Genomic DNA, 24,528 nt, shown 5'->3' with positions numbered 1-24,528 from the left:
AATATCAGTGTTGCAGAAAAAGGTTTCAGAAACTTCTCAAAAGTGCCTGTAAAAAAAATCCTCCCATCTCATAACAGAACCCATTTCCTATAACCAGGAATTTAATGTTATACATATTAACACACCATAGAAAACTCTGGAAATTTTAAGGGAAGAAAGTATAGGTAACTATTTAGTTTATTCACGACAGTGATTTGTGGTGCTCTACAGATGGAAAGCAGGTAAGTAAAGATAATGCTTGCATCCACAAAGATCGTACGCTACTTATAAGACTGCTTGTGTGTTTAAACTAAGGTAGCATCTTGGGTCAAAGCATATATCTATTCCTATTCTTTCAGAGACCAATTTTTCATCTGCCTATAAGAGAGAGTTCTGCAGTTTTTTGTTAGAGATGCAACACCTTGTACATGTAGATACTTAATAGGTGAAGACTTCAACTCAATGCTTGTCCTGCTCTCATTTTAAATTCTAAGTATATTTGCATGAAAAGAAGCTCTTGTTTCTCAAGAGATTGTTTGGAATCTGGGTAATAGGAACCAGCAAAACGTTTTTATGTGAACATCCTTGACGATAAAAGAAAAGAAAATTAATACAAATGAAACAAAATTGTAAATGCATTTTCAAAGTTTTGAAACTAAGTTGAATGTAGGTGAGTGGATGAAAGAGGAAGTTACAAGATATAGGAATTAAGAGTTCTAACAAAAGATAAATGTGCAAGATTTACTATTGCCGGGAATTACAGCAACATGTTAAAACTAATTAAGGGGGCAAATCTGAGAGACTGATGTTATCTATGAAAGGATCCATGTTAAGAATTCAGTTCCATCACAGCAACTTTTAACTCCAAGAAAGAGAGAAAACAATTTTTTGCCTAGAATGACAGACTAAACAGAACAATTTGGCCTATGGCAGGGGTCAATCCCTATTAACAGGATGATCCTGGGGAGTCTCCTGTCTGACTGTGATCAGCACTTAACAGGCTTCCTGCCTGTCCCAGCCCCATGCTGCTGGCCAGTTCCCACGAGTGGTCAGCATGGACCAGTGGGAGGAACAGGGAGAGGTAGGAGTGTGCTGCTCTTGCCTGCAAGTGCCACTCTCTGCAGTTCTTATTGGCTGGAACAGGAAACTATAACAAATGGGCGTTGATGGGGGCAGTGCCAGCTAGAGGGGCAGCACATGGAGCCATATATGGCTCACCCCTGACCTTCCGGGCAAAGGGGCTTGTTGGCCCCTTCTGGGAGCTGCACAGAACCTTACACAGATACAAATGTTTATCTGTGGACAGATATCTCCATTGATCTCTGGACTCTGTTTCCAAGAAATGCTGCAGCAAAGGAGAAGAATATAATGCTACCACCCTCAGAATCGTGTCCTGAGCTGGAAGCTCCTTTTGGCCATGCACTGCTTCCAGACCTGCCACGAGGTGTGTCTCCTGTTTAGAGTTTTACAGCCCCACTGGGGGCAGTACAGCCGGGAGGAGCTTCTGTGCGGGTCACTGACTATGTGGTGGCACTGAGTTTCTTTCCATGAATCACAGCGTCTCCTGGGAGCAAAGCCCTGCGAATCAGAAAATACTAGTATCTATCTGCAGAAAGATATTTGTATCTGCACAGGGCTCTAGTGTGGGGCTGGACACTGTCAGGGAGCCTGCTTCAGCCCTGCTGTGTTGCCAGCCAGGTGATGCCTGTGGTAAGTTCCTCTCTGAAGGAGCCCACACTGCAACCTGCAGCCCCCACCCAGAACTAGCACCTCAAAATCCTAGCCCAGCCCCAACCCCCATCCAGAGCCAGTACCCCATGCCCCAGCCCTGACCCCACCCCTTCCAGAGCCAGCATTCATACCTTCTCCTACACCCCAATCTTTCTCCAGACCCCCAAACCTCTGCCTGAACCCAGCAAGTGAAAGGGGGGGAGGAGAATGAGTGACAGAGGGGGAGATGGAGTGAGTGAGGCAGGACACATCTTGAGTTTCCCTTAAATTGCAAAAAATGATCAAGGGCATAAAAAGTTTGGGGACCACTGGCCTACAGTCTTCAAGACTTTGGAGCTGCTTCATGCACAGAACATTTGGATGAGATGTTCTAAGAATACAGATGCTTTCTATCCAAGCAGACAGGTGGTCTAGAATATTTAACGGAATGTGAATCCCAATCCATGAGCACAGTGTTTGTGCTAGTCACAAGAAGGATGGCCATTAAACTTGGCTGACGTGGAGAAGAGAAGTTAAAAAAAATTCCAACAAGACTAACATTAAATCAAAACAGTACTATTCAACAAGGCCCAATCCACCTCTGATTATTTTTTAGAGACCGCAAGATGAGGCCACCAGTGTTTCTATATACCCAACATTTTCCTTTTTATGAACAAGCAGAGTAAGAATTTAACAATTCATATTAAGAAAAATGCAGTTCAACACTAGTCCCAGATTACAAGATTTTAACTGTTTAACTAAAATTACCTCATCTTTCTCTACTAGAGGTTTCACCTCTGCGAGGTGAACATCCTGGAACTCTGTAGACATGGTTAGTAGCTGGTATCTGCAAAGAAGAAGAAAACTTCAGCACATTTATATTCTTATTTTATACCAAAAAGAGTTGTAAACAGGAGGGGGAACAAAGATCACTCCCCACCTCCTAGTGTCTCAAATTAAAATTTATGAATCTTCTGGGAAACACACACACCAATTTCCCCCATCATACTTACTCCCTAGGACATTATGGTTACAAAACCAAGTTCCAATCTTTTGATCAATGCTAAAATATAGACTGCAGAGAGAGGGGCAGAGATTCCATAGCAGAAAGATGGAGTGCAATCTAGGGATGTTAAAGTGTTTATCAAGGTAAACGTGTAACCACTGAAATTTTCAGCAGTTATACATTTATGGGGGGAGGGGCAGGCAGGAGCCAGTGCTTGCACTCCCTCCCCCCAAGCTTTTAAGCCAGCTCTCCACCAGCTCCAGCAGAGCTGCCTTTCCCCTCATCACCCCGTATCAGAAGCAGCAGAAAGGGAGGGGGGCAGGCGGTTCAGTGGGAGCCAGTGCCCATGGAAACCCAGCTTAGTCTGCTCCCGCCTGCTCCGTACTGCTACTTCTGATACAGAGGCAGCAGTATGGGTATGTCTACACTACCACCCTAGTTCGAACTAGGGTGGTAATGTAGGCAACCGGAGTTGCAAATGAAGCCCGGGATTTGAATTTCCCGGGCTTCATTTGCATATAGCTGGGCGCCGCCATTTTTAAATGTCCGCTAGTGCGGACTCCGTGCCACACGGCTACACGCAGCACGGAGTCCGCACTACCAGACATTTAAAAATGGCGGCGCCCGGCTATATGCAAATGAAGCCCGGGAAATTCGAATCATTTGCAACTCCGGTTGCTTCATTTGCAACTCCGGCTGCCTACATTACCACCCTTGTTCGAACTAGGGTGGTAGTGTAGACATACCCTATGGCAGGAGGGAGGCCTGTGTGTAACTGAAGGTTAACTGATGAACCCATGCTCATTCGTTAACCCTTTTCATGTTTACACTATCACATCCCTAGTGGAAGGGATAGCTCAATGGTTTGAGCATTGGCCTACTAAACCCAGGGTTGCGAGCTCAATCCTTGAAGGATGGTATTTGGTCCTGCTGTGAAGGCAGGGGACTGGACTCCATGACCTTTCAAGGTCCCTTCCAGTTCTAGGAGATGGGCATCTCCATTCATTAAAGATACTGGAAATAGCTACCCTGTGTCTTTTGACCACGGATATTTCAACATAGGTCTTGAAATAGCGGACATGCTATTTTGGCATCCTTGAAACCCTCGTTCCACGAGAGTTAAGAGATGTCTCAAAAGAGCATGTTATTTTGAAATCTGGCATAGTGTAGATGTGCCAGATTTTGAAATATGCTATTTTGAAATTAAATTGAAATAAGATATGGTCTTGGTGTAGCATAAATTGCGTATCTTATTTTGAGTTTAGGGTACTGTGTAGACGCACCGCTATAGTGTGCTAGTGCTCTCAACCCATGGTCTACACCAGCCATGGCAAACCTGCGACACAGGAGCCGCATGTGGCTTTCCCCCCGCCCCCGGGTGCAGCTCATGAAGCTCCCTCCTCCCTGTGGTTCATAAAGCTGCCCCTGCGCACCCAAAAACAGCCCTCTCCTCCCAGCTCCCTGTGCTGGGGAGCCATCCGGCACAACTATTAATGAAGAATTAAAGATGGTGCCAGCCGGCAAGAGCCTGATGTGGCCAAAAAGCCTCTAGATGCGTTTTCTTAACGGGGCACAGCTTCCTCCCCTCCCCCCCGAAACTTTGCCCCGGCTCTTCCTGCTGGATCCACTGATATCTTGGCTCTTTGCCCAGAATGGGCTGGCCACCCCGGTCTACTCTAAGAACATAAAAATTTGGCAGACAGCGCTTGCATGCGAGGGATCTGTCTTCTGCTGTGACCATGAGGAAAATAAACCTAAAGCCCCACAAGTTTGGCCAAATGATAAATCTTTAAGAAACTTCAGTTGCATGTGCTTAGCAGGGGCTAACATTTTCATTAGAGATCATTCAAAATTCAGTCTTTTCTGAGCATATTCAAACCTCTTAGTTATTAGTACTGACCAGACTTTTATACATATCCCACAGCAGTTGGAGAACGCTTCATCCCAGGACTACACGGACAAGCTGGACTTTCCCTGTAATTGATGATCCTAGATGAGAGTAGAAAGCCTCTCTCCTGTGCTTTCAGTGATTGCCACCCTCCCCCCCCCCCCACAGCAATGTGGTATGGAGGAGAAATCTGCACTGAGACGTGCAATGGCACATCTTCTACAGGAAACTGTATGTCCATGCAAATGTGCATGACCAGCATTTACAGAGCACGGGTTGCCCACAGGCATGGTGTTGGGCCCCAGCAAAGCTTGAGACTATGGACCACTTTCTGGTGGATTGTTTCTTTACTTGGCAGGTATGAGGGCTTCTGGCTATACCACTGCAGTTGGTGGGACAAGATTATTTACAGGTAGCCCAGAAGAAATATAGACCAGCCATAAAGAATCATTGGTACCAGCTGCAGCAAGGATGGTTTCAGCAGGGGCCACCTTCTGGTATACGAGTCTCACAGGACACACTGTGCTGTATAACTGCTGTCATGAGCATTTCCAGCAGCAACACCAGTTCCCCATTATAGTGGCTAACCAAATTTCTGAGACAGTTAAGCAGCAGGCCATGGTTAAAAAAAAATGGTGGGTCTCCATCTGAGTGGAAGCAGGAGTGGGCTGGGCTGGGCTCTGGAATCAAGACTGATCTTAGGGCCATCTGGTTCTGTCCTCTGGTGGGGAGAGGATGTGGGCAGCTGAGAGACCTTGGACTCTGTATTGGGGCTGAGAACTGGGTATTGCCTGTGTTCATATTTCTTATTTTTTACATTTTCAAGGTGAGCATTTGATTTGGTGTCCTTGTTTACAGTAGAGTTTGATGATGTTGCTCTGTGCCATGCTGTTTTATCTTGGATCCCATCTTTTAATAAACACAAAAAGCACCAGACTAGAAAAGGGAAAAAATAGATTGGGACAAGGAGTCTGGTGAAACCAGGACTTGATAGAGAGGCGAGAAACTGGCTCTGGGATCCCAAGGTGCAGTAGGGAGATCTCAGACTGGACAAGAAAATGGGTGGAAGGAGAAAATACTGAGTTTTCCCAATATTCACTTTTAAACCATGCTTTGAATAGTTATGAATTAGGGATGTTAACTAACTTTTTTATGTAAACATCTAACCATTTGAAAATTTAGCAGTTACATGGGCAGAGGGACAGCAGGCAGGTGCACCAGATCCTGCCTCCCTCCCAGATAAAGAGGCAGCAGTGTAGAGAGCAGGCAGCTTCCCACAAGTATGGTCTCCCACCTGCCCCCACTACTCTGCTGCCTCTCTTTGTATCATGGATTCCCAGGGCAGCTATCCATCTGGAAGGCCTGTACTTGCTAATATACAAGTGTTGAGACATGGTATAAATATCTCCACAAACATGACTCTGCTAAATATTTATAAACAAAACCAAGTTTATGGACATCTAAAATTATGGCAACATGAAAAGAATGTAAAAACTTTACGTTAATAATTACTCTTCTTTGAGAATCAGAACATCCTAGATTAAAAACTTAAAACACAACAAATAGTCTGGTAGCACTTTAAAGACTAACAAAATATGTAGATGGTAACATTTTAAAGACTATTTCTTGTTTAAGTTTTTCCTGTTACAGACTACCACTCAATCCTAGATTATATGATTTTTCAGATATTTTGTTAACCACATTCCTTCCTGCTAGTTGTGCATCCCTGTAGCCAGGCTGTCAATTCCATTGTATAAACATTTTATTAACTAAGGATGTTGATTAGGTGATTACCTGCAATTTGAATGAAATTCTATCAACTAATCAACTACTCAATTCGCCCATAAAGAGGGAAACTGCAGAGCCACAGCCAGGCTCTGAATCCATTAAAAAAAAAAAAAAAAAAAAAAAAAAAAAAAAAACCACAGAGGAGCAGCACCAGGTCCCCTGCCATACCTCTCTCCCCCTGCCCCCTCCCACTCTTGAGATGGTGCTGCGGGGAGGGGAAAGACGACCAGCTTTTAAGCCAGCTTCCCCCAGCACCAGCTCCTGCCTCCTCCCCTTGCTGCCTGTCTCTGATGGAGACAGCAAGGCTGGAGGATCAATTAGTAAAGTCATAGAAATGTAGCCGTGTTAGTCTGGTGTAGCTGAAACAAAATACAGGACTATGTAGCACTTTAAAGACTAACAAGATGGTTTATTAGATGATGAGCTTTCGTGGGCCAGACCCACTTCCTCAGATCAAATAGTGGAAGAAAATAGTCACAATCATATATACCAAAGGAAACAATGTTTTCATTGTTTCCTTTGGTATATATGGTTGTGACTATTTTCTTCCACTATTTGATCTGAGGAAGTGGGTCTGGCCCACGAAAGCTCATCATCTAATAAACCATCTTGTTAGTCTTTAAAGTGCTACATAGTCCTGTATTTTGTTTCAGTAAAGTCAGTACTTGACTGCATCCCTTTTAGTAACAGTCCTAAACTTTAAAAACCTGTATTGTTCAAACATGCTGAAGATGAAGCCTTGGGAGTAAGGTATGGATTAGGCAGTGTCTCGCAAACACTGGTAAGAGTAGCCTTTGGGGGTACTTGAGAGAAGTCTGGGGGTACATCAACTGAAATTTGGAGAAAACTGAATTATTATTTTTGTACTTTTTATACCCAAAAGTGTCATCACCTGCCCGGCTACGATTAAGTTGTTTAAACAAATGTGTTGCAATGGTAGAAAAAACAGTGTGTGAGAAAACTGTAAGTACTAGGGGTACTTTTTTAAAAAAAGGGTACTTTATAAAAATAAGGTTAAGAAACACTGGATTAGGGGATTGGGTCTGGGGGGGAAAAAAAACAAAAAGCCAGCCTGGGTGTCCATGAAAAATTTTAAACTTGGGGGGGGGGGGGGGGGGGGTGGCGGGGAGGGAGAGAGGAGTCTTCAGGCATCTAAAGTTTGAGAAATGATGGTCTAGGTATTCTGAATCTCAAATCCTCTGCTCTGAAAGCCCAGACTGTTGTATGTGGAGTCACTCTGAAAAACAGCCAAAAAAGGGCTTGTTTCCATTTACTATGTTGTAGTGAGCAATGTAGCAGTTTGTTCAAGTTCCCCATAATTTGTTCACTGAGCTGCCCCAAGTTAAAGGTACCAGCCCCTGTTAATCTACATAACTATTACTCTCACTTTGTCTAATCTCAGAACTCCTACCAGAACAGAACTTTGGAATCCAATGGAAGAATTTGTCTGCTGACCCAGCACTGTCTAGCCCAAAGGTTAGGAAAGCTTAGCTCTGCCCCTCAGAATATGGATTTTTCATGCTCCTAAAACACATAAGCAATGCTAATGTAAGTTCCCAGGGTAGGCCAGACCTCAGATGTTCTAAGCTTCAGCATGACAGTGACAGTCCTAAAAGATTTATATTGACTTGCATGGATGACAAATGAGGGACATGTGTTGAGGTACATGTATTTAAAGCTACAAGTGCTGTTTTGATAAGTGCCTGCAAGGAAGTTGTGATAAGAGATGTGTTCTTCTGTGAAGGTAGCAGCTGGCCCAAGTAATTCCCCCTCCCTCATACAACCAATGAAATTACTAGCATAGACTATGGTTGTTGATATAGTTTCAGAAAGGTAGCGATGCTCATCTATTTTAGCAAAAAACAATAAGGGGTCCTATGTGCTTTTGTGGGCTACAGCTCACTTTATCAGATCAATGAAGAGTAAGTTTCACTATGGCAGGGTGTATTATACATACATAGAAGGAAGTGTTACATTGCTTGTGGAAGATCCGTGCTACCGAGGCCAATTCAATAAGGCTGGATCTAGGAGTCTTGTCCTGGCATAGTATATGCATACCTTCCAGTAGCATGAAGTCAAAGTGCACAAAAAAACCCTTTGGAACTGAACAGCAACGTACTGCAAAGCCTAGTGATTCAATCTGATAATCTCAATAAAACAAGCTTTCAAGTCATGTTTATAGGCATTTCCCTCACTTCAGTGATTCTGCAGACTTATCAGGCTTCAGAGTAACAGACAGTAACATTCCTCCTATTATAAAGATTTCATAAGAATTATGAATCAACCGTATCATCCAGTCTCTTTCCCTACAAATTTAGATTTAAAGAAACAGTCAGGATGTGAAAATGATAGAAACAAAGGAAAGGTTTATATCACTAGGGAGCGGTTTTTGTTAGAGAAGCAGACAGTTTAAGCATTCATGGTAGGGACGTAATAGTGTAGTTGATTAACTGATAAGCAAAAACTTATGGGTTACTGTTATAGACTACACGCATTCCCCTTTTCCCCTTGCCAGTAAATTTTTTAGCAGGCTGGCCAGCAGCCCAGCTCAGTCCTTGCTAGTGCTGGTCCAGGATCTACCCCCATTGAGACTCTGCATTTAAAGTGTTTTATGAGCCAGGTGGACAGGCAGCCCAGCTCAGTTCAGTCTGCAATGGGAGCAGGTTTTTAAACTGGCTCCCCTCACAGACCAGCTCCCACCTGGCACTCGGTGCTGCTGCCTCTGATACAGAGGCAGCTGCTCAGAGTGGCTGGGGGCTCCTCGGGAGAGGGCCAGCCTGCACTGGCTGCCAGCCCTAACACTGGAGACTACTGAATAGTCAACTAACTGATACAAATTCATGAGATTAATCAACACTGCAATTAACAGATGTTTATCATCTCTAATTCATGGCACTGATTTCTAGGGCAAACATCATAATGTTTAAATGGTGAATGCAACAGTGGAAATAGACTGTTCAAATGGACCGGTGGTTGTAAATAGGACTTGAAAGTAACGGTGTTAATCTCCAGCTGTACAGATAAATACTATTAATTGACATGTGAAAATATTAAATAGAATTGTAACAACTGGAAGGGAAGTAACTCAAAACAAGAGAACACAGGAAGTGTTGTCTGCCAAACTAAAATCAGAACTGTAAAACTCACACATCCGGCTTTGTGCAAACATAGGTCTGCGGAAAATATCACTAAGACTCAGTCTTACATCAACAAACACATTGTACAGCTATACTGTGAAAACAAAATCTGGCCTACAAGCCTGAGGACAGTTCAGAGATCATAATATTCTGTTGTGAGGAATGAAGAAAATATGCTTCATTCTGCACCATCCACTTGACCTAAAGTAAGTGTAGACTGATTACTTTTAGTTCAAAATATAGGAGCTTCTTTTACTGGAGGCTAAAGAATATAAAATTGGTGAACATGATCACATCCATATGTATGTGATCACAAGTTCTCCTACTGTAACTCCCGATAAAACTGACTCTGGTATGTTCTCAGCAATGAGCACTATTTATGTTGTACTATATTCAGATTAAGGATGTTAAAGAGCAGTCTTTGTCTAATAATGTCATCAATACAATTTGTATTGACTACATGATTAGTTAATAATGGCAGCTTTGAAGAGCCATAGTGAGGGTAGCTCCCAGAGCCACCTTGAGCAGTCCTGGCTCATGCCAGCTCCAGACCCATGTGGCTCTGCATATTAAACCTAGTAAGAACCCAGTAGCTCTTATTGTATTTCAAACACAGAGGCACAACAGTCCCTGATAAGGATATTAAATACTTCTTAAATTACTAGTTGAGTAGTCGATGGAAATTCCATCAACTACTTGATAGGCACTTCCATATTCCTTTTGTGAAATGTGCAAGAGCCCTTACAGGAGGAATGCAGAACTCTGCATGCAGCCCAGGGCCAGTGGGAAGTTCTGGTGATTCCAGGCTCCACTAGGGCACTTAGCCTTTGAAATATACAAGAGCCACCAGCAGAAGTGGCCCATCCATATAGGGGAACTAGGCAGTCACCTAGGGTGCCAAGTTAAATGGGGCACCAAATGGTGGTGCAATATCATTGAGGGGTTGGAGGTGGGGGCACCAATTGCATGGTTTGCCTAGGGCGCCAGTTGCTGGCAGCTAGTCTAGGGCCACCCCTGGCCACCAGGGGCTCTTGTGCATTTCAAAGGGAAGCACTTGGGTGAAGCCTGAAGTCAGCAGGACTTCCCACGGGCTGGGGCTGCACAGGGCTTTCCAGCTTTGAAATGTACAAGGCGAGGAGCCAGGGATCATCTGGGGAGTCCCCAGCTGATGCCAGGTTCCCCGGAAATGCCGCATGGAGGCAAGGTCAGCTCCAGTTGGCGCTGCTGCTTTGAAACACCACCACAGCATTTCAAAGGGGCAGCACAGCACAGAGCCTGGGATCAGCTGTGCTGCCCCTCCCCTTTGAAACACCGCCACAGCATTTCAAAGTGGCAGCAGAGCCCTTACTGGACTCCATGCAGCACTGCTGCTTTGAAATACTCCCTCTTCTCCCTCCCCCCTCCCCCGCTGCCTCTGATAGTCAACTCGACTATCCGATTAGCATTTGCTTATCAGATAGTCGACTAGTCCTTAACATCCTTAGTCCAGGACCAGCATGAGCCAGTACTGCTCAGTCCCGGGTCCAGCAACCCCTGTTCATAGCAGCCCAGGCTGGCTGTGGACAGGGGCCCCTCTGCGGACAGGGACTGCTGCTGTAGAAGCCTCAGTCTGTGGCAAGCCTCAGCCTGCTGTGGGCAGAGGCTTCTTCACAGTCGCCTCTCCTACCCTCCCCACAGCTGCTGCCTCTGATAGAGGCAGCCAGGGAAGAGGGAGCAGGTAGCACCACATGACAGTGCTGAGAGAAGCCATCTTTGAAACTGGTTTCTCCCCCCCCCCCCCCACACACCCCTACCTTGCTGTCTCTCATACAGAGGCAGCAAAGTGGAGGGTGGGGGAGTTGAGTACTCCACTTGACTACTCGACTAAATGATAAGCATAAGCTCAACTACTTGCTTACATCCCTAATTCAGATGAAGAGTATCTAAAGTGATGCATATTCAGGAGCAGTTCTTAATTACTGCTATTACTTTAGCATTAAAATAAAAAGTTTATTTTATGAATGAAATTGTATTTTGGGTTGCCTGTAATATACAGACTGGACTCATAACAGAGGAGATCCATTCCAGTACTGTATCCACATCATTATGCAGCTGGCAAAGATTAAATTTGGGTGACAGTGTCTTTTAATCATGCACACAAATCCATGAAAAGTTTCAATTGCCAATTTGTATGCTTTGATTATCAAACTTATAAAAAACACTGCTTGAAAACAAGTTTGATTTAAGGACTTTACTTTGGATACTTTGACATGTGATGTTGACCATTTGTAATTGGATATTTATTACCCTTTAACTTTTTAGCATTCAATCTGATGCTGTGAAGTATTTGTGACAACCTTCCAACTAATTTCCTCCAACTCCCCCATGACTTCCAGTAACTGGAAATTTAAACGCATAGAAAGTCTTCACGGCTGAGGACATTGGGGAGATTCCTGAATCCACATCGTCCTTTCTGGGTGATGAATCTGAGAAACTGTCCCGGATTGAAGTGTCATTAGAGGAGGTTTTGGAACAAATAGAAAAACTTAATGTTAACAAATCTCCGAGACCGGATGGCATTCATCCAAGGGTTCTAAAAACTCAAATGGGAAATTGCTGAGCTATTATCTGTGGTTTGTAACTTATCCTTTAAATCGGCTTCTGTACCTCATGACTGGAAGGTAGCCAACGAGACACCAATATTTAAAAAGGGCTCTAGAGGCGATCTGGCAATTACAGACCGGTAAGTCTAACTTCAGTACCGGGCAAATTAGTCAAAAACGTAGTAAAGAATAAAATTGTGAAGCATGTAGAAGAACATAATTTGTTGGACAAAAGTCAACATGGTTTCTATAAAGGGAAATCCTGTTTTACTAATCTATTAGAGTTCTTTGAAGGGGTTAACAAACAAGCGGACAAGGGGGATCCAGTAGATATAGTATACTTGGATTTTCAGAAAGCCTTTGACAAAGTCCCTCACCAAAGGCTCTTGTGTAAATTACACAGCCATGGGATAAGAGGGAAGGTCCTTTCTTGGATTGAGAACTAGTTAAAAGACAGGAAACAAAGGGTAGGAATAAATGGTAAACTTTCAGATTGGAGAGGGGTAACTAGTGGTGTACCCCAAGGGTCAGTCCTGGGACCAATCCTTTTCAACTTATTCATAAATGATCTGGAGAAAGGGGTAAGCAGTGAGGTGGTAAAGTTTGAGGATGATACAAAACTGTTTAGGATAGTCAAGACAGAAGCAGACTGTGAGGGACTCCAAGATGATCTCACCAAACTGAGTGATTGGGCAACAAAATGGCCAATGAAATTTAATGTGGGTAAGTGTAAAGTAATGCACATCGGGAAAAATAACCCCAACTATACGTACAGTATGATGGGGGCTAAATTAGCTACGACAAATCAGGAAAGATCTTGGAGTTATCATGGACAGTTCTCTGAAAACTTCCACGCAATGTGCAGCGGCGGTCAAAAAGGCAAATAGGATGCTAGGAATTATTAGGAAAGGGACAGAAAATAAGACCCAGAATATCTTATTGCCCCCGTATAAAACTATGGTACGCCCACATCTTGAATACTGTGTACAGATGTGGTCTCCTCACCTCAAAAAAGATATTTTGGCCTTGGAAAGGGTTCTGAAAAGGGCAACTAAAATGATTAGGGGTTTGGAACGGGTCCCATATGAGGAGAGGTTAAAGCGACTGGGACTTTTCAGTTTAGAAAAGAGACTGAGGGGGGATATGATAGAGGTCTATAAAATCATGAGTGGTGTGGAGAGGGCCGATAAAGAAAAGCTATTTATTAGTTCCCTAAATAGAATAACTAGAGGACACCAAATGAAATTAACGGGTAGCAGGTTTAAAACTAATAAAATAAAGTTCTTCTTCACACAGCGTGTAGTCAACCTGTGGAACTCCTTACCAGAGGAGGCTGTGAAGGCTAGGACTATAATAGAGTTTAAAGAGAAGCTAGATAATTTCATGGAGGTTAGGTCCATAAAAGGCTATTAGCCAGGGGATAAAATGGTGTCCTTGGCCTCTATCTGTCAGAGGCTGGAGAAAGATGGCAGGAGACAAATCGCTTGATCATTGTCTTCGGTCCACCCTCTCTGGGGCACCTGGTGCTGGCCACTGTCGGCAGACAGGATACTGGGCTAGAAGGACCTTTGGTCTGACCCAGTACGGCCGTTCTTATGTAAATACTTCAAACCCATAGTTGTGGGCAACTGTTACAATTTAAAATAGATAAATCCTTACGAGTAATTGATGTTATTCACCATATTTAGAAGAAAAAAATTCTGCCATGCCTCTGCCAAGCAGAATTAGTGATGGAGATTACATCCAGCCAATTGTTCACTTCATCTTGAAGAAATACTGTAAAGGGAGAAGGGTAGAGTACAGAGGAAAACATGGAGAGAATTCTTGAAAAGTTCAATATCAGTAGCACTGATAGTCTGATTTTTCAAGTGGCCTCACACAGATTTTAGTCATCTTAATTGCCACGTGAAGCCATATTAGAAGAGACTTACCTTCCATTGCAAGCCTTATATACAAAGTTTAAGACTGCTGCACGTTTCCAATAAAAAGTACACTTATTTGTGTTTTTAAAAAAAGACAACTCTGAAAAGCACATTGGTGTTTCACAATCATCTTCCAAATCTCTATGTCTATATTAGGGGTCAGCAACTTTTTAGAAGTGGCATGCCAAGATTTAAATTATTCATGGATCTGTGGGCGGGGGGGAGAATGGAGAAGGGACAAGCTGGGTATGGTGACCACATTTTCTGAACCAGTTGCAGCTAGGGAGAACAGATTAATTTAAATTCAACAGATTAAGTGTTTTAACTCTCACATGTTTATCAAACTTCATTTTAAATAAATAAAATATTATGTCCAACACAAAAAGTTTTCATGTTTTATTTATGACAGGGGTGGGAAACCTTTTTTGGGTCGTAGATCACCGACCCACAGAAAAATCAGTTGGGGACCAAAAGTGAGAAGCAAAAAAACCCTAATCTTCATTGATGTGGCCCCCAACTGAGACACCTCACTCCTCTGGCGCTCTAGCTTCACAGAGTATGGGGAAGGAAGAGGGAGGGCTGTGGTTCAGGGTTTCCCATAGGCCAGATTTACTTTTCTGGGGAGCAGGAGTTACTGGATTTTATGGACCCTCTTAGGCTCTGGTGTAGGGACAAAAAGGAGGGATTCAGTGTGTGAGGCAGGGCTGCCAGTGAGTGGGATAGGAACTGGGGTACAGGATCTGGGAGGGAGGTGGGGTGCAGAAGCAGGCTGGGAGTAGGGTGTCTCGCTAGGTGGAGGAAGCAGAAACAAGGAAAAGTGGAAGTAAGTGTCTCAGGCTGGGAGGAGGGTACAGGAGCAGGATGAGGGAAGGGTGTCTGGCCAGGAAGGAGATTGCAGGAACAAGGGAGGGTGTCAGAGCAAGCTGGGGGTGTGGGGTCTTGGCAGAGGGGAAGGAGGGGAATAAGGGTGTAGCGGTCTGGACATAGGGCAGAATGCTTACCTGGCTTCGCACTCCCTTGCGGCAACTGCCACGGGGTCCCAGGCCAGCCCTGAGGTGTCCCTGCTGTACGGTCCTGAGCCAGACCTGGAGGCATGCTGAGGAGCCCCAGCCCCAGTGCTGCCTCTTCCCACCATAGCCTAACCTGCTGCAGGAAAGAGGACAGGCTCTCCAGCAGCTGCATGGGGGAGGGGAGGGGCGGGGGCTAAGCTCCCACCCCATGTGCCATTGGAAAAAAAAAAAAAATCAGCTTGCGTGCCACTTATGGCACCCATGCTGAAGGTTGCCAGCCCCTCATCTATATTTTAGAGCATGTCTGTCTGTGCGCCTGTTTGTTCAAGAACTTCTCCCTAAACCATAAAAGCTAGGACCACCACATTTGGTACGCAGCTTCCTCTTACCCTAACTTAAAATCAAGGTCAGGGTTTTGTTGTGCCTGCAAAATGGCAAGTGTCAGGAATGGCACTATTTCCCATCACATGGAAAGGTGGGGGCAGACAGAGCAGGAATAAGAAATGGAGGAGCACAGAGGGGAACAGAATAATACTAGGAGCAGCTGCACCATGAAGAGAGTGGCCAGCAGGGCTAGAGCTACACCATCTTGCCAGCCAGCATACTAGTAAGGAGCCCCTCCCCCCAAACCTGGAGTCTACTCCCTCCCCATGGAGAGAGATTACAGACCGTGTGAGGGGGGGGGCTCTGAAGAGGGAGACATCCCCCAGAGCCTGGCCCATTCCCAGCCAGCCTGCAGTGGGGGGGCTCTGGAGAAAAGGGATCGCCTCTGGAGCCTTGCCTCACCCCAGACAGCCTGCAGGCCAGGTGGGGGAGGGGAATGGAACGGAACAGGGGGAGCCCCCACTGGCAGAGGAGTGCTGCCTCCACCCCCTCAGAGGAGTCACCATCAGTGCAGAGCCACTCAGCACCACGGATAGCCCGGGTAAGCCTCATCACCACCTCTCAGCCCCCTGTCCTGAGCTCCCTACCAGTGCCAGTAGTCCTGTTTCTTCCACCTGCCTTGATTTCAGCACTCCCTCCTCCTGCCCTGAGTCCCCACCTCCCAATCCTCTTCCCTCAGTCACCTGCCCCCTGACCCTCCTCACCCTGGAACTCTTACTCCAACCTTCATTTTCAAAAAATATCATTTACATAACATGCTTTTTGGGGGAAAATAAACGGAAAAAGAAATTCCTTCAGTTACATCTACAAATATGATTACTATTTATAAGGCAGCAATGAGAGGATTATTATTGTTCATGCAATTCCGATTAATGGTACACAAGTTTCCTAACATTTCATTGTGTGCTTTGGCAGAAATGAGTTATGTGGTTATTGATACTTGCATTCATGTTTAGTATTCTTTGGTTCAAACTTACTTTATTAAGCATTGGCAAGAATGTGCAAGTTAGATGTGAACTACAGAAAACTGAAGATAAATGCAAAGTAATGCATGTTGGAAAAAATAATCCTACCACCACATCTAAAATTATGGAAACTAATTTATCAATAATCACTAGAGAGATCTTGGAGTCATTTTGGACAGTTCTCTGTAAACATCCACTGAACATGCAGTGGCAGTTAAAGCAAACAGAATGGTAGAAATCATTAAAAAAGGGATAGAGAATAAGACCGAGAATATCTTACTGCCTCAATATAAATCGATGGTATGCTCACATCTTGAACACTGCGTACAGATGTGGTCACCTCATCTCAAAAAAAAAAATACATTGGCATTAGAGAAGATTCAGAAAAGGTCAACAAAAATAATTAGGGACTAGGAAGGGGTGTCATCCATTTTTATGAAGAGATCTGAAGAGTCCCTGTCTTTTTAATCTTAGAAAAGAGGAGACCACATGATAGAATTCTATAAAATCCATGGTCAGTATGGAGAAAGTTAACAAGGAAAAGTTATTTACTTGTTGCAATAACCAGGGCTTGACGAACCGTGGCGAAAGCTGCTCGCTAGCCCGCACTGCGCATGCGCAAGAGCCAAATTGCGCATATGCACACCGCCGGTAAACGGGGCACCAGGCTGAAATCTACTCGCCACAGGCAAGTAGATTCAATAGCTTGTCGAGCCCTGCCAATAACATAAGAACTATGGGGTCACCAAAAGGAAGTTTTTCTTCATGCAGCGCACGGTCAAACCCAAGGAACTTCTTGCCAGAGGATGAAAGACCATGATTTTAACAGAGTTCAAAAGACAACTAGATAAATTTATGGCTGTTCGGTCCATCAATATATTAGCCAGAATGTGTAGGAATGGTGTCCCTAGCCTCTGTCAGGAGCTGGAAAAGGATGACAGGAGAAGGATCACCCATTACCTGTTTCTGTTCACTTCTGACAGTGGCCAATGCCAGATGCCCCAGAGGAAGACAGGATACTGGGCTAGATGGGCCTTTGCTCTGACCCAGTATAGCCAGTTTATTTATGTTCTTATAACCACAATGATTTCTGTTATTCTCTTAAATAAAGAGCAATTAGTCATTCACCATTTCAATGATTAATGCATGCAATTACAGCTAGATGTGACCTCAATGCTATTACAATAGTATTTAAGCACTCTGCAATTTCTATTTTGTTAAAGCAGAAAAAACTACAGATTTACTCATTGGTACTGCAGGCTGGCAAGGTCTGAATTACAGTAATTCCATCTATTTTTTTCCATAGAACTGAAACTCTTCTATACATGTTCTCGAGTATCGAGCTGAGAGCAAATATGTAACTTTCCAGAAAGGTCCCCATGATACACAAGTACGTGGTTGGTAAATCCTAAATGTAATTTGTGTTAGGTAGGAACAGAATCCAGGTGATTTGATTCCCAATCCAGTAATTTATCCAATAGACCATAGTCTTTAAAAACTCTCTCAATACCCCACTGTGAGACCATAAGTTAAATTTTTAGCAAGTGTCAGGAAAAAAAAAATCAAAACATTTTGTTTTGAGTTGATCAAGATCAAAACACTTATTTCTATCAAAATCAACATTGCCTTTAATCTGTCAGCTGATGAAGTGTCTTATGGGAGTTATAGTTTGAATGCCTCAACTCCGTGGTCACCAACCCGTCAATCACAAGAAGCCCAATTATCTACCTCCAGCGACAATGGAGGTAGTGCTGGCTTCCTGCAGGGTGGACGGAAGTCCGGCAGCTACGCGCCACTTCCGGGGGTTCCAGAAGTACGCTAGCTGCTCCCCTCCCCCAGGTCTGTGGTATGCTGGGAACTTGCAGGGCAGGGAGGGGGAGTCCCTGGAAGAGGCGCATGCTGGGGCTTTCCCTCCTCTGCAGGGGCAGGGGGGTCATCGTCCCTGGAGGAGTCCTCACAGGAGGCGGATGTGGGGAACTCTTTGCCCCCAGCAACACCCTGTCCCCACTAGCACCCTGTCCCCTCCTGCAAAACCCTGTCCCCTGCCCCCCCCCCCCAGCACCCTGTCTCCTCTCCCCTGTCCCCCACTGGCATCCTGTCCCCAACCCCCCCCCACTGGCACCCTTCCCCAGTACCATGTCCCCTGCTCCCACCAGCACAGTTGGTGCCTCATTAGTGAGGCTTAGGGGGGTTTTGGAGAAGTTATTGCATCTCACTCATGTGATCCCAACTGACTTTTCTGTGGGTCAGTGATCCCTGATTCAAAACAGGTACCCTGCCCTTCTCATAAATAAAGACAATGCAGAAACTTTTTGTGATTGACATAGTATTTTATTTAAAAATGAAGCATGGCTAACAAGGGCCAAGCCCCCATCTGGCTGCAGCATCATAACACTCCTGCACCCACCCACCCTAGATCTGAGCCTATCATATACTGGAACTCCCTGCCCTGAGCCCCTGACATACCCCAACCCAAATTCCTGCACCCTCACATCCATACACCTGTGGCTTACTTAGTATCCCAACCCTCCATCTGACCCCAACACTCTCCAGCCTGGTGCCTCCTCCCGGAGCCAGTGTCCCCTTCTCCACCTTCTCCTGCATCCAAATGTCCTCCCAGAGCTTACACTACTCACCCCTTCCCACACCCAAATCCCTCATTCCCACCCCAGAGCCCACATATCCTGTCTCAAGCCAGTGAGGGTACAGCTAGACTGTAGAGTTTTTCCAGGATTCCAGAGATATCCTGGAAAACCTCTTCTGTGTCCAGGGATGCATTTGTTCTTCCACTTTTTTTAAATGGAAGAGCAAACATGCTCTCTTGGTAACCCCTGTATTCCTCATGGAACGAGGAATAAGGGGGCTTCCAAAGGGGTGTTTCTGACATTTGGTCCTGTCTAGATAGACCAGAAGTTAGAAAAACCTCTTCCTACAGAAGAATCGGGAAAAAAAGCAGTGTAGCGTGTATAAGGGCTGGGGATAGCAAGTGATGGAGGAGGAGGAGGAGGAGGAGGAGGAGGAGGAGAACAGAGAGGGCAGGGCTTCAAGGAAGGAGTGGGGTCTTGGGGGAAGGATGGGGCAGTAGATCTTGGGTTGTTCTGACATTTAAAAAGTGATCTTGGGTGTAAAAATGTTGGAGACCACAGCCTTAACTCATTTTCAATGGGCCTGGCTCCCCAACAGACTACATCTTCCATGATGCACTATGGTATACCATCCCAATGCCACAGGGTCTCATAGATTTAGTCCACCTGAGTCGTCCAGCCCATGAAAAGGAAACAAGGCCTGAGATACCATGGCAGCTCAGGTGGACACTGGTTAAGTAACATCACTGACCCAAAGGGGTTTGATTTTCTTCAACAAAAAACAAAACATTTTAGTTCTATGCAGAGAAAATTGATAAGATGTTTGGTCTCAAACGGGGATGAAAACAAATGTTTAATGGAAAGTCTGATTTTCATTCAATTCTATTAATAAGCTTAAGAAATAAAACTCCACTTAAGTTAACTAGTCCCAATGCTTCATTTAGGCCAGGTATTCCCTGTTGCTCAAGAATTCTGCTCTGTACAGTACTGAATATTTCAAATGGATAGCTAAATCTAACTCCAAAGAATCTTTCTGCGTTAGTTCTGATATACATCTTGCATTTTATTTTTAAAACCCACACACTGTCCAATACAGTATATTCAAGCTCTTTTAAATCATCATAGCTGTGCTCCACATAAGTTTTGCCGAGTCTAATCACTACACTGTATATTCATTTCCTTGCCATGTGACAGATTTCACATCTCTGCTCACGTGCTCTCATTTTAGAAACTCAGGATCCAAATTTTCAAAGTTGAACATCAACAGTTTCAAGTGAATACATCACCTTAGTTCGAAAACACTCCACACTGTGACACGACTTCATAGTATTCATGCAAGTTGTACTCTGTTTTTGTGTTGAAGTGCTTTACAAATGACTAGCTCATACTAGTATTTCTTACTGAGCACACACACACACACACACATCCTCCTGCTTCCCAAACAGACTAATGCACAAACTTGCATGGAAAAAAATCCCTCATTCTCTTCCTTCAATTTACTTCCCAGTTTTACCGTTTAATCTGTACCGCCCTATGATTCTTGCAAAACAGTAAAGTATCTGGAGCGTGAAAACAGATAGCACTATGTGTTTATCATACATAGTAAATGCATTGCAAGCCAAACTATGTTATAAGGATTTTAGATAATCAGTACAAATAAAGCAATGTAAAACCTGTTGTTGCCAGCACCAAATTTAAATGTCACCATTTCTATTGCATTTATTTGAATTTTTGCTACCACTATTAAAAATTGCATCTGAGAATTAAGTTTAATTGTTTCCCCTGTATGGGCAAGTTCCTCTTTGTAAGCCTTGTGCAAAAGGCAGAAAAACTGGATGTCACATATAGGAAACCATGACCTTATAACAACATTTGGCAGGGAAACCGTTTACATGCCTTTTACAGTTTTCTAGATTTCAAATTGACAGATTACAAACTGGCCATATCCCTTTAAATTACTTATTCTGGTCCTCCAAGGTCTATTTTTAGATAGATACTCTCACACTTTTCATGAGATTTACAAATGTTTACTGCCATTTTATTTACTAAAATCCTAAAGGGAAAAAATAGGGAGCATTTCTTCTGGGCTGTATACATCAATGTAAGATGCAGGGGGGGCTGAGTTTGCAAGCATTTCAAAGGAAGGCAGCAACATGGATTGAAAAATATCCTTAACCATACACTTAACCCAATTTCAAGTTCGAAGCAAGATGCTTTGAACATGAATAGTACCTGGGAAGTATTGAGTATTCTTAAACTACAACTATAAATACACAGTACCATACAAAAGAGTAATCTATGAAAAGTTACTTGTTGCAATCAAGGCTACAGTTCTAGAAAATGTGGTAGATATGACTGAGATACTCTAAAAACTAACTTATGTAAGGTCTTCCACACAAAAAAACCAAGCAGCTTTTCCGTTCCAAATCCTTCCTAAGTGCAAAGAGGCTGAATCATAGCATCAACATCTAACAAGATTCCAGCTGTTTCCACTGTTTTCAGAGGGGCAGGGAGGAATTGGGATTTTTGCTATGGAAACATGAACTGCCAGTACTTTGTAGGTCTCCCATAAGCCACAAGTCTCCAGTGAGATTTAACTCTAGGATTCTAGCCAACTTAGTCCAGCCAGTAAATCTGTTCAAGATAACACATCAGTAACTGGCCAAACTGAAGAAGTCCATAGGTACTAGGATTTACCCCCATTCTTCAGGTTCCAGCTAGTGGACACCATGGCTCTCAACTCCAATCAACATGCTGAGGAGTCTAATTCGTGCCACGCCTTCCCTTCCTCTCCCACCCCTTCTAGCCAATGGAATTCCGTGCCATTCCCTCCTTCCTGCCCCGGGGCAGCCCTCTGCCCCTCATACCCACCCACCGCCAGCAGGCATCCTACCAAGCGGGAACCCTGCAGCAGAGCGGGGCAGGCGCGCCTGTCCCCCATGCAGGGCTCCCGGGACGCAGGCGGAGGCGCGCAGCGGAGCCAGCGGCTCAGTCCGAGCAGTCAGGGTTAAGGAGCCCGCTCCTTCCGGCCTCTCGCAGCTCCCGCCACGCGGCCCTATGGGACTGGGTGGATACTTCATCCCCCCTCCCACCCCCCCCCACCTAACACACACGGTGCCCCCTTCCCTGCCCGCGGCTGGAGGTGGGGGGGGGACCTGAATGCTCGACGGAGTCGCCTTCCCAGCCCGCGGACGGGGAACAAACATGGGGGGGGGGTAAGAAATATGGCCAGTAACGGCTTAGAACCCGCTCCCCTGCAGGGCGGGACGCAATGCTGGGGCCACTAACGGCCGGAGGAGCCCCCCTTCCCTGCCCCGGCCGGGGGGAGTATGGTCGAGTCAGTAACGGCCGCGGAGGACCCTCCCCCCTTCCTACTCCCTGCGGGGAGGGAGACGCAACGGTCAGGCCACTAACGGCTGTTTACCCCCCCCCCCCTTTCCTATCCCTGCCCCGGTGGGGGGGATGGTCGGGCCAGTAACGGCCGTTTACCCACCGCCCTTGCCTATCCCTGCCCCGGTGGGGGGGATGGTCGGGCCAGTAACGGCCGGGGTCCCCCCCTTCCCTACCCTCTGGAGGTGAGGGGGGCAGGCACGGCCGAGCGGCCCCCTGCCTTGCTCGCGGGGTTCCCCGAGCAGAAGCCGGGCGAGCGCCGCTCACCTCGCCAAGGAACCGCGCGCCGCTCCTGCCGCCTTTGCTCCAGCCAAGCCTGTGGGAACCCCGAGCCGCCGCCTCGCGGCGCCTTTTATACCGCGTCGGCCCCGCCCCGCTGCCGCCCCTCAGGGCTCCCCGCCCGCTCCGGCGCTACCTGCGGCCGCCTGTTGCGCTGGGCTCCGCCTGGGTGCGCGCGGGCCGCCAGCGACCCGCCCCGGCCCGCGCTGTGGGGGTGGAGCGGTGGAAGCGACACAGGTGCGTGACCAGCCCTGGCTACCCGGCTGGCGCCCCCGCTGACCCTGCCCTCAGGCCGGTCACAAAGCCTCCCCTTGGCTACCAGCCCACACGCAGACCCCCAGGCCAGGCTCCGCAGTCACCAGCCCGCGGGAGCCTCGCCCAGCCCCCTCGGCGGGCCTGGACCATGTGGCCAACGGGAGACGCTTCCCGTCGGCATAGGGAGCGTCTGAGCTGAGGGCTTGACTGTACCTAGCTGTGCTGCTGTGGCACGTACTGCTGCAGCCAGAGCCCTGGGCCATTTAAATCGCTGCCAGAGCCTTGTGCAGCACTGAGGGCTGGCTGGGGGAGGCACAGCACAGTCCAGGTGCTGTTGGGGGTTCGCTGCCCTTAACCCTGCCTCTTCCATCCAAATCCCTGCCCTTCCAGGGGCCCAGAGCCAAGCCACCCCCAATTTGTCTAGGGCCCTGCAACATCTGTCACCAACCATGCCTAGGGGAGAGCTTGTGCCAGCATAGCGAATGCACCTTGCACTCACAGGTAATGACCCCTGGACTTAGTGTTCCCATTGACATAAGCCCTCCCATTGACATAGTGCTGTCTATGCTGGGGGTCAGACTGGTGAATTTTCCACATCGGTAAGTGATGTAAATAAACCATAAATTTGAAGTGTAGATCAGAGCTAAGCCTACAGCTGCCAGCTGTGCCACTGTTGTGCTATGAATGTAGACAAGCCCTAATTGTTGAATGTTGTGATGACTAGGTCCCCTTTGTGACTCCAGCTCCTGGTTATTGTAGGCCCAACCTGCACTGTTTGGACCCTGACTTCCCCATCATTCAGTGGTAATCAGATTCAGTGTTCTGGTTTGGGCACAGAATGCAAAGTTCCTCAATGTTTGCAGCTGGGGAGGGAGCCAGCCCTTAGCAGTGCCCGGACCATGGTGTACTCCCCACCCCAGGGCCAAATGGAGTGTGAGGAACTGCACTCCAGCAGCGATTCAAAGGAGTCTGGGGCTCTAGTCATCATTGCTGCTACTGTGGCAGCAGTGGCAGCCAGAGCCTCAAACCCATTTGAATCGCCATGCCCCAGGGCAACTGCCCCCTTTGCCTTCCCCTGTTGGCAGGCCTCGACACTGACCCTCATCATAACTCCCATCACTCCAGCCCTATCACTCTAATCCAGGGCCCAGTGAGGAGAGGAAACCCTTTGGGAGAGGGACTGGAGAGCAAGCTGACCGGATAGTCACCCCACAGCAGTGGACTCTCTCTCATGGGAGAGGAAAAATAGGGCCATGCCTGAATGATGCTATGGTCCCCATATTCCAGCTTGCAATGCCCAGATGGCCATGCATTCAGATTCTGTGGGTGCAGTTGAACTCATGACCCCACATAAAGCTGCCCCATGCATAATTAATCTGAAAGCATTTGGAAATGGCATTCCACAAAAATAAATATAAGTTCTAAACAGGGTTTTTGCTCATTTGTAAAATGCAGCAATTTGGGGTTGATTATTTAATAATAAAAAGCAATTAATAATAAAATATTAATAATAAAAATACATATATAACTTTTATATAGCACTTTTCATCAGTAGGTCACAAAGAGATTTACAAAGGAGATCAATATTATTATTCCTATGTTACATATTGGGAAACTGAGGCACAAATAAGAAATTACTTCCCCAGGG

The 24,528-nt window shown here is 45.9% G+C and overlaps 1 protein-coding gene and 1 long non-coding RNA gene across 10 annotated transcripts in view; one reads left to right on the top strand and one right to left on the bottom strand.

Annotated features, from left to right (window-relative positions):
• The window catches only part of NDRG1 (N-myc downstream regulated 1), a 142,586-nt gene that overhangs the window by 40,757 nt on the left and 77,301 nt on the right, over positions 1 to 24,528 (bottom strand). For 2 of the 6 annotated variants that reach the window (XM_075920093.1, XM_075920096.1), the window contains exons 1-2: positions 22,614 to 22,752; positions 2,458 to 2,536 (exon numbers count right to left, since the gene is read on the bottom strand). In XM_075920093.1, coding sequence (XP_075776208.1) covers positions 2,458 to 2,520 — 63 coding nt within the window. In that variant the 5' untranslated portion in view covers positions 2,521 to 2,536; positions 22,614 to 22,752. Of the gene's footprint in view, positions 1 to 2,457; positions 2,537 to 22,522; positions 22,548 to 22,613; positions 22,753 to 24,528 lie in introns of those variants that run through there. The other 4 variants (XM_075920094.1, XM_075920097.1, XM_075920098.1 and 1 more) reach the window with 3 other exon arrangements.
• The window catches only part of LOC112545873 (uncharacterized), a 43,879-nt gene continuing 41,194 nt past the window's right edge, over positions 21,844 to 24,528 (top strand). For 3 of the 4 annotated variants that reach the window (XR_012901206.1, XR_003089439.2, XR_012901204.1), the window contains exon 1: positions 22,755 to 23,381. This is a non-coding gene — a long non-coding RNA (uncharacterized LOC112545873). Of the gene's footprint in view, positions 22,357 to 22,754; positions 23,382 to 24,528 lie in introns of those variants that run through there. The other variant, XR_012901205.1, reaches the window with a different exon arrangement.

The sequence above is a fragment of the Pelodiscus sinensis genome, chromosome 2 (assembly GCF_049634645.1).
Source record: "Pelodiscus sinensis isolate JC-2024 chromosome 2, ASM4963464v1, whole genome shotgun sequence".
NCBI classification, from domain to species: domain Eukaryota; kingdom Metazoa; phylum Chordata; order Testudines; family Trionychidae; genus Pelodiscus; species Pelodiscus sinensis.
Note: the sequence above shows the minus strand (reverse complement) of the source record. Positions and strands in the feature narration are given on the sequence as shown.